Below are 10134 nucleotides of genomic sequence, written 5' to 3'. Positions count from 1 at the left end.
TGTCACTCGAGGAAAAGGCCTTCCAGAAAAGGCCTGACATCCACAGCGTGGCAGGCCCTGCCCATTGTTTCCACGAGCTTCAAGAAGCCAGGCTCCCCACCCAGAGCCCCCAAAGGTATGGCCAAAGGTTAATGGGCTCCAAAGGGAGGGCAGGAGGTATATAAGGGCCCATCAGACCAGTCAGACACCAGTGGACAAGCAGAGAGAGGCTCCGCCTGGCCCACTCAGACCACACTCACACTGTGAGTAGCCAGAGGAGGTGGGCGGGGGAGGTATCAGCAGTAGCCTGAGGATGGGATGTGAGCCGAGCCCGCCCCGTCCAGAGCTCTCCGGGGTGAGCTGACCTGCTCCTGTGGCCCTCTGCCACCTTCAAATACCCACCTGGGCTTCAGACTGAGTACCCCGAGCTGGTTTCCAGCGTACGGGTTAAAGCTGCCACAGCGGGCAAGCGCAGGGCTGCCCAGATGCGTGCAGGCTGGAGGGAGGAGCAGGGAGTGCAAATCCTGGCAAAAGTGAAGCTGTCTGGGGTCGGTGGTGCCATCGACTGCAGGCCGGGAACCCAAGCCAGAGCCCAGCCTGGGTGCAGGGCCATCCCGCTTGGCATGGAGTCTTGGCCCCAGGAAGTTAAGGGGAAAGGCTGGGTCCCTAGGGAGACGACACGGCTGGGCAAGACTAGTGGGGCCCAGGCTTCCTCAAGGAGAAAGAGAGAAGAGACAGGTGCCCCCTCAGCCAGAGCCGAGAGCGCCGGAAGCCTGGAGCCCCACTCCCGGTGACGGAAAAGGAAAATCAGCAGCTCGTCATATGAAAAGCCCTCGCTCCTATTCTGAGCTCCCCGGAACGCAAATGAATGTAGGTGACATGCCGGCTGCCAGTTGGAGCACGAAAATGAGCAGCAATTGGATTTTTGCCTTTTTTTAATTTAAAGTTTTTATTGATTCTTCTGGAGTGAATTAAATGTGAACACCAGAATGAAAAGGGACCCATAGCATCTCCGTGAAGGAAATGCGACACCATTAATGTGACACAGTTGTGTCCTCTGAAAGGGAGCTCTGTTACCTCAACAGAGCACAGGGCCTCAGTTTCTGAGACGTGGTCTTCAGTGGGTGGGTGGTCCGTCCCACCCTCCTGGGAATTTGTATGCAGCCGGCATGGGGGGCTTTGGCTGTCTGAGCTGTTGTGTTCTTTCTCGTGGAGTTTTAGCGACATGGAGAGACCAAGTAGGACAGGGCAGTGGGAGAACAAGAAGACAGAGGGGCCTTCACACAACCAAGGAGACGGGTCCTAGCGGAGAGGCAGGACGCAAGCCCACAGCCTTGGAAGATTCTCTCCAAAGGGAGAGTCGAAGTTGGACCTGCAGGGAAGCTTGGAGGCCAGTCTGGGGCAGGACCTTCTCCTCCCAATGGAATCCAGCCCGCCCAAGGGCTGTGGGAGCCCTGAGGTGACCCCCAGAAGCTCTTTATCTGAACCCTGTAATCCCCCCACCCCCGCTGCAGCAGAGGCTGCTCCGGTCTCCCTTCCCTGCTCCAGGGGCCTGCCCGCTGTGGTGCCCTTCTCCCCTTTCTGTGGGCAGAGGCCACATGGAGAGCGTATTAGGACAAGCGCCGGGCCTCAGAAGGCCAGGCCTCCAGCCCCCGCTGCCTTCATATGGGTCCCTTCACCTCCCCAGGCCTCCTGCACTCCCTAGATCACACCTGCTCCCAGGTGGACATGAGGAGTGTGCAGGAGAGGGCTTGGAATGGTAAGGAATCAACCAAGGCCAGCGCCCAGCAGGCCACGCCCCCCTCCACAGGACCATCCTGCCCCGGCCCCTCTCTCAAGTCCCTGCACTCCTGAGGTCCTCACGCCCACCTGCTCCCTGGTGTCTTGGCAGCCCTCCTTCCCGCCAGCCATTCCTGACACACCCACTTCCAGGATGTGGGAGGGCCTCACACATGCTCACGCTGGCACCTCGCCAGCACTGGTGGCATTGGTGCGGGTTGTTACAGGGAGGAAGTTGTTTCTGGATGGCGGCCAGCAGGCAGCTGGACTCGCTGGAGCTGGGAAAGGGTTTGTTCCAGAGGCGGTGCTGGCCCAGAGGGATGGGAACCCTGCTCTGCTCTTAGATGCTGCTCCAAGCTGAAGTCTTCCAATCTGGCTCTGCCTCCGCATGGGCAGAGGGTCTCCGCCCTTCCTCTCTAGACCTGGGGTCTTGGCCCAGTGCTCCCAGGCAGAGCTGGAATCAGCTGGGCCTGGGTCCATCCCTTTTATCATCCTAATCGGCTCAGGGAGCAGGCAGGGTTCTCTGGATCTTGGGGCTTGGTTCTGCTGACAATCTAAGAGTTTTTTAATCTGCAACATGGGGTCCCTCCTGCATCATTCTCCAGCTGACCCCAGGAGACCTCATCAGTAACAAAGGGAAGGGCCAAGTGGAATGGTTCTTCCCCGGTGTGTGCAGGGGGCAGGGCAGCCTCTCCTGGGTGCTTAGGGCAGAGAGGGGGCTCTGAGTTCCTCTGGTACAGCCCCACACCAGACCCAAGTCCAGACAGGGTAAGTGGCTTGCTCCGGATCACACAGCTCCAGGTGGGCCATGGACCAGAGCTGAGGGCTCCTGCCTCCGATGCAGCAGCCTGTCCCTGTACCCGACATTGGTGACAGGAGCTCCCTGTTTTCGTCCAGCTCCAGAATGCTGTCCTGCAAGGCCATGGCCTTTCTGCCGGTGGTGCATGCAGCCACCATGCTGGCTTCCCAGACGGAAGCCTACATTCCCATCTTCACCTACGGCGAAGTCCAGAGGATGCAGGTAAGATATTCCCAGGCTGCCCGCCTCCCCAGTGTGGCCGAGTTGACCCACAGCCCTGCTCAGCACTGAAGTCACATTAGTTTCTCTGAGGCATAAGTGTCCCTTCAGTAAACCCACGTTTAATCAGCTATGCCAGGGACACTGAGGCGAATATGAAAAACCAGGACCCCAGATAACCCCAGACCCCAGCCGTACCCCCGGCCACTTCCACTCTTTCACTAGTGCCACAAAGGTATCAGTGGCTCCCACGGGCGACATCTTTTCCCACCCCTGCCCATCCTTCAGGGGAAGTTTTCAATTAACAAGCCAATAAATATTTGTGGAGCATCTCCGCAGCACAAAGGGCACCCCGGGTGAGAGGCCAGACATGCAAGGAAATCTCAGAACCTCTCGTCTTCAGGGAGCTGGCTCGGGAGCCAAGACACAAACATATGAAAGATTCACTAATAACAGCAAACAAAAGGGAGATGTCACAAGGCAGGATGTAATTAATTGTCCAGTAAGTAATGCTGCTGGTACGCGCTGAGTTCAGGGCAGGAGAAAACATGGTGGGCTGGTGCGGAAGAGGGGAACCTGAGCTGAGGGCCTCGAGAGAGAAGGATGGAGGACAGGTGGGTGCAAATGTCCGAGCGGGAAAGAAGGTGTCTTTCCGGGGAGTGGTGGCCAAAGCCTCCTTCTCTTTAGAGCCCAGAAGAAAACAGGGCAGGCTTAATGGAACTCAGGCAGCAGAGCCTAAGGAAAACTGGGCTGCTGGACCTGCCTCCCTGGACCTTTTACTTTACACATCAAGGAGTTCTGAGTGTCTCGCCACCTTTGTTTCTCTCTTTCTTTTTTTGGCCGCACTACACGGCTTGTGGGATTTTAGGTCCCCAACCAGGGATCGAACCCGGGCCCTCAGCAGTGAGAGTGCAGAGTCCTAACCACTGGACCACCAGGGAATTCCCTGTTTCTCTTTAAATGGGATGAAGTCATGGACGTTCATGTCCCACGTGTCTGAGACCAAGGCTCCAACGGGGATCCATGACTGAGTCAGTTCTCTGGGAGGTCACGTGGCCCTGAGGCACAGCCTCTGTAGCAACGCGCTCTGTCCCAGGGTAGGTTTCCACACACCCAGTGAACAGCATCCTTTACAGAGGCCAGGCTGGACCCAGCTCCCCTTCTTCAGGGGTGGACGTGCAAAGTGATGGAGGAGATACAGAGGATCCCCTCAACCTACCTTCGTCCACCACTTGGCTCCCTCTGCAGGAAAGATGACCAGCTGTTCCAGAATCACCATGTCCCCGGGCAGGCCCAGAGCTGAACCCCCAGAGTGTCCTCAGAGGAACCAAAGGAATGGGGGTGTATCTGATCTCAGTGCTCAGGGACCTAGCAAGCAGGATGCCCGGCAAGATGTGGGGCTGGACAGAAAGAATCAAACTCAGCGTTACACGAGCTGGCGAAGTGGCAACCAAAGGACGCCTGGCGTTAATCTGCTCTGTGGTTTTCCTCCTCATCATTGCCAGGCACTGGCATTTTTATGAAGAAGCTGCAAACTCCTTCCTCCATAATTCATCTCCCTGTCTTGCCTCATAAATCACCTCCCAGGGGCTCCAGTTTCGGGGCCACCCCACGGCGCCCTCACCATCTTTTTTATAGGCTGTTTGCTAAGAAAAACACATTTTCACACTTAATACGCAGGAAGGGCGGCCATTATTTTCAGCATTTTAACTTAATTAACAATAACAACCTGGGTGTAATGTCTGAACTACAAAGGAACGGATTCCTCTTCTGGTTGACTTGTTGCCGGGCAAATCGAGGGCCATTGTCAAGCCGCTGGGTGTCTGAGACACCCTGTGAGAGGTGCTGGGGAAAGGGGTTCTTTCGGCCTGAGCGGGAGCTCAGGCCACTTAGCACTCTGGGTAGAGACTCCAAGGGGCCGTATGGATGGTTGAGGGAGAGTGAGTTTTGTACAGTTTTGTGCTCAACCCCTAGGAAAAGGAGCGGTACGAAGGGCAAAAGAAATCCCTGAGTGTACAGCAGCGGTCCGAGGAGGTGGGCCCTCTGGACTCCACAGAACCCTCGGAGGAAGAAGTAAAGGAAGTTACCAAGGCGAGCAGACAGGGGGGCAATGCAGAGAAACCCAGTAGGGGGATGGTCCCCAGCCACCACAGAATGTTCTGTGAACCAGACACTGAGGCAACAAGCTCTATCCTAGGAGGGAGAAGCAGATACCGAAGATGAGACAATAAACCATTTTAGGCACCAAATAAGGAGGCAGAGCAGAGAGTGACGGTGCGGCTGGGGACACTGCTTTGGCTGGGGGAGCGGAGGGAAGGCCTCTCAGAGGAGGTGACATTTGATGTGAAACCTGAAGCATCAGGAGGAGCCACCCATGCAAAGAGCTGAGAAGGAACATCCCAGAGGAAGGAGCAGGGAGTGCTCGGCTCAGGAAGCCCCTGGTGGGTCGGAGGCCCTCGAGGCCCAGCGGGTGCTGAGAGAGGGCACGAGGCCAGCAGGGCCTGGTGGGCCAGGCAAGATACCTGGGAGGCTATTGGGGGTTCAGAGCAGGGAGGTCATCTGCTCCGACTCAGAAAGAACGGAGGCGGCAGGAGTGGAGGCAGGATGCCGGTCAGAAGGCAGCTGTGGTCCTCAGGGAGAGACGACGGGGGTGCCGTTTCCTGCCCTAGACTGGAGCCGGGAGACAGCTACTGCGTCAGGACCCAGGGTCCAGGGCCTTGAGCGCCCAGTGAGGATGCACAGATTGTCAGGGCTGGAGAGAGCCTTGAGTTTGTCTAGTAGGACTCTTCAATTTCACAGACTCATTTATTCAGACGGAGAACACTTACTAAGCCTCCGTTACGTGCAAGGCACGCTTCTGGGCACTGGGGATAGAGTGACAAAACAGATAAATCCTCTGCCCTCATGGAGCTCACACTCCCGGGGAGAACAGAAACAAGGTACTGGAAGCATCAGCAACAGACTGCAAGCAGGGTAAATAAGCAAACTTTACAGTAGGTCACGTTGGGATAGGTGATGTGGAGGAAAATAAAACAGGGAAAGGAGATGGGGTGGGTGGTAATTTTAAATAGGGTGATCAGAGCAGGTGTCATGAGTAGATTGGTGTTTGTGCAAAGACCTGAAGAGAGGGAGGGAGTGAACCATAAGGATATCTGAGGGAAGAGCTTTCCAGGCAGAAGAAACAGCCAGTGCAAAGGCCCTGAGGCAGGAGTGGGCCCAGAGGAGAGGGGGAGAGGGAGGAAGGGAGAGGAGAGGGCGAAGGAAAGAGAGAGAGAGAGAGAGAGAGCGCTTCAGCCCAGGGTGGTCATGGGGGAAGCAGAGCAAAGTGGTCAGATTCTGGAAATATTTTGGAGGTACAAGCCCACAGGATTTGCTGAAAGAATGGATATAGGATGTGAAAAAAGAGAAAAGTAAAAACTGACTTCAAGGTTTTTGGCTGGAACACCTAGAAGGAAGGATTTGCCACTCACTGAGCCGGTGAAGCCTGTGGTTGGCTCAGGTTGGCAGGAAGAAGATCAGGAGGTCAGACTGGACCTGTGAACTGTGAGATGCCTGTTGGGCACCCAGGTGGAGATGTTGCACCGGCAGGTAGATATGCAAGTCTGGACTTTAGGAAAAGTTGGGGCTGGAGACATAAATGTGGGAGTCATCAGCGATTATATAAAATTTCAGGCCAGGACAAGGCAAGATCCTTGGTGGGGCGGGGCGGGTGGATGGAGAAAGAAGAAGTCCCAGGACTGAGTGTGGAACACTTTCCTGTAAAGGGGTCTGGAAGGGGGTGGGGCAGACTGGCAGACTGATATCTAGAGAGAGTGGGGGCCTTGCCAAGGTCACGCAGTGGTCAAGGCAGAACAGAGCTGGACTCCACACCTCCTGCCTCCCAGTGAACACTGGCCAGTGATCTTTGCACCCCCTTGGGTCCCCACAGCATGCTGTCCACAGACAGTGAGGTCACACATGTGGCACAGAGAGTGACCTCGGTGCTGTCACTGCAGCGGAGGAAGGGGGGGCACTCTTTTTCTTCCTGAATGCTCCCTGGGCTCTAGAGGAGGGAGCCGGGAGTGAGTCCTCCGCCTGGCAAAGGGGGGGCTCGCTCAGAACTGCCCTCAAAATGCACCTGAGACAGAGTTTATGGCACTGACCCTGAGGTTCCCACAGTACAGGTTATATCCGATGTAACATCTCAGGAGGCTTGGGGTGGGTACCTCTTGTCCTCTCTCCTTATCCTTAGAACCATGACATGCAGGCCAGGAGGTCCTTTCTGGGTCATCCAGTCCAGCCTCTTCATTTTAAAAGTAAGGAAACCATTTCCACAGCAAGGGAACAGCACAGGCAGGGCTGGAACTGCCAGCCTGCAGAGCCGCCCCAAACGTTGTCCTTCAGGCCTCCTGAGTCCATTTCCCACCCCCGGTGTGTCAGGTGGGAGGTGGGGGAGCAGGCCTGGGACTCCTCCATCGTGGGTCTCTGGAGAGTTAGGGGGTCTTGGCTTGTGCGGCAAGACCATTGAACCAGGAAGCTCTGCGGGGGGGAGATCGGTTGGAGCCCCTTGCTCTGCCCCAACAACCTCTCTTGGTGGAGAGCCTCCAGACAGCTCCTCCATGGTCTTACATGTGTCCCCAAGGTGCTAGAGAAAGCGTAGCCTGGGGGTCCCGGGAACGGACCCTGGAGCCAGGCCCTCTGGGTGTACTTCTCCCTCTGCTATTTAGTACCTGTGTGGCCTTGAGCAAGTTCCCTGACCTCTTTGTCCTCAGTTGCCTCATCTGCAAAATGGGGATATTAATCCCCGTTAGTGTCTCTACATCATAGGGTCATTGAGAGGCTTAACCTACGGAAAGCATTTAGAGTGACACCTGGCACCTGGTACACTCCCACGTGTTAGCTATTATCATTCAGGAGAAGGGGAGGGGACTTTCCTCCTCTGATCCCAGCTTCCCCCACAGGGGTGAGGCTGGTTGATCCTCCTCCCTCCCTGCTGGTCTCAGCAACTTCCAGGATCCAGCCCCCAGGTGAGAACTGGGGAGAGGGGCCAGAGTTCCCAGAGGACCCCAGAGGATCTGGAAGAGTGGCACGGCTCCCCCGCGGTCCCTCCAACCACCTGTAGGGCACCCAGGGGTCAACGGCGCACTCTGCCTTCTGTTAACTCTGCCTTATTTCACAGCTGACTGCTCCCGTGGAAATTGGCATGAGGATGAACTCCAGGCAGCTGGAAAAGGACCGGGCCACCCTGAAAGGTCTGATGCCTGAGGCGCTGCTGTCCAGCCAGAACGGTAAGTGGAGCCAGGGCGCCTCTGGGTTCATATTCCTGCAGCGTAGCCAAGCAGGATTTGGGAGCTGTGCTTTGTTTTTATGCTTTGCTCTTGAGAACCTGAAGCTGCCTTCTACCGCAAGCTCCCACACGCCACCCCATCTCCGGGGGGAGCCTAATCACAGATTTGGGGGCGAGGCCGCGGGCCTCCGATGGCTGCTGGTGGTTGGGGAGGCCCAATTCCCCAGCCAGGGGCGTCTCCAGGCCCTGCCTCCAGGGCTCAGACCCCTTTCCCTAAAGCCTTTCTGGCAGAGGACCTCAAATGGCCAGCAACCCCGACCCCTCCCCCTGCACAGATCTGTTCCTTCCCTCCCCAAACGCCACTGAGGCTGGTTGGTGACTCTAATGGAAACCCTGGCATAGTATGCCACAAAAGCCTGCATTTTTTTCCCCCCATCCATTCTGCAAATCAAAGTCCTGAGCCCCATTTGGCCTTCCCCGGGTCAAGGTCGGCCTGAGTTACTTGTGCAAAGCTAGGTCCTATGTGACAAACAGCCACCAATTTCTTCTCCTAGTCCCCAGGAGGAGAAGAGAAAGGCCAGGGGAAAACGTTTGGGGCAGAGGAACTGAGAGGTTAAATTACTAGCCCCAGGCTATGGAGAAAGCTAGAGGGAGAGTCTGGCCAGACCTCCCCTCGTTCCTCAGACCTGCAGGCAGGTTTAGAAGGCGGTTTCACAGATGGACCTGATGACACTTCTGAGCTGCAAATTTCCTTTGCTTTTCTCCAGCAGCCAAGTGACAGGTCACCTGCGGGAGAAGCTGGATGGAACTCGGATCCCCCCACCCCCCATCCAGAGAGGCCCCGGGAGCCCATCTGCACGGCCCATCTGCTGGGCTTGGAAGGAAAACACCCTCTCCCAAGCAAATCCCCTTCCAGCAAATAAATCATGAAATATACAGAAATGACTCTTTTATTTAATATTTTAATTTCCAAAGGTCAGAGTCAGGTCATGCCATAAAGAGGGAAATAATAAAGCTCAGAGAGAGTTTGGCCATAAATGGTGCATATATTAGCAACGCATGTGCCTTTTGTAAGTTCTGTGTGCAAATATTAATTGAGACCCACGGAATCGGAAGATTTGCGCCGGCCCTTCCGTTCTAGGTAAGGAAACTGAGTCCCGGAGAGACGGCATCTTTTGCCCATGTTCTGAGTCAGTGGCAGAGCAAGCACAGTAACTCAGGCCTCCTGAATCCTCGTCCATTTTCTGTTTACTGACTCGAGGTCTAATGGACCAGAGCGTTTTAAGGCCTCTGCGCTCAACCCCTTGCTGGGTAACTTCCAGCTAGCCCTTTAACCTCAATGAGCCTTTGCAAAAGCAAGGTGGTAATATCTGCCTTGAGATCTGGGGACGGAGGCACCAGCAAAAAGCACATTACTATTATTATTATCACCTTGTGACTACATGCTCCAGCATCTATGGCAAAATTACACAGCCAACCCATTTTATTTCTGCCTTCTAAACAAAACTGGATGGGAAATTTCATTCTAATTTAATTTTACGCTAATGAATGCTCATTTATTTATAAACTGGGGCCATATAGGAACCCAAGCTCCATTCATAGGTTACCAGCAATTAGACAACAGTGCCCATTCCATATCTCCACCCGCCTCAGCCACTTCAAGGGCTTAGCCATGGATAACAGTCAGAACAAGATGACTCCAGCCCTTAAAAAGGACCCTCGCTTGGGGTGCTCTGAATGCCCCTCGAGGAAGCTTACACGGGACCCAGAGCCTGCACACAGCACGTTCACACAGTTTCCAGTGCACGTACTGATCAACCCAAGCACAGCTGCCGGATCCCGGGAGATGCTGCCCAGACACCCGCTAATAAACGGGGAGAGAGGGCTGCAGCAGGGCACATGAAGGGAGGAAAAGCCACAAGAATCTAGGTATAAAGCACGCGATTGGAGGAACTGGATCCAGAACTCCTCCTCGCCCTTCTAATTTCCACCAAGTTCCTCCGTTATCAGTAACGCTCTCCAAGAAGCAAAAACGTAAAATGTTCACTGTCTCTTTCCTTGTGGAAAACACAGATTTCGCGTCTTTTCCTCG

The 10134-nt window shown here is 55.2% G+C and overlaps 1 protein-coding gene across 1 annotated transcript; it reads left to right on the top strand.

Annotated features, from left to right (window-relative positions):
* Positions 1–738: 738 nt before the first annotated feature.
* Positions 739–8200, top strand: MLN (motilin). Its single transcript, XM_030870444.2, has 5 exons — positions 739–849; positions 2656–2779; positions 4751–4867; positions 7935–8043; positions 8139–8200. Exons 2-5 carry the CDS (start codon positions 2663–2665, stop codon positions 8198–8200), a joined length of 405 nt encoding a protein of 134 aa, XP_030726304.2. The 5' UTR covers positions 739–849; positions 2656–2662.
* Positions 8201–10134: the final 1934 nt, after the last annotated feature.

This window comes from Globicephala melas, chromosome 11, assembly GCF_963455315.2.
Source record: "Globicephala melas chromosome 11, mGloMel1.2, whole genome shotgun sequence".
In the NCBI taxonomy this organism is placed as follows: domain Eukaryota; kingdom Metazoa; phylum Chordata; class Mammalia; order Artiodactyla; family Delphinidae; genus Globicephala; species Globicephala melas.
This window is presented reverse-complemented; position numbering and strand designations above follow the sequence as displayed.

Coding starts and splice junctions, on each gene's coding strand:
- MLN (XM_030870444.2), top strand. CDS start 2,663: ATGCTGTCCTGCAAGGCCATGGCCTTTCTGCCGGTGGTGCATGCAGCC. Junction 2,780..4,750: donor GCGAAGTCCAGAGGATGCAG/GTAAGATATTCC, acceptor CTCAACCCCTAG/GAAAAGGAGCGGTACGAAGG. Junction 8,044..8,138: donor GCTGCTGTCCAGCCAGAACG/GTAAGTGGAGCC, acceptor TTTGCTCTTGAG/AACCTGAAGCTGCCTTCTAC.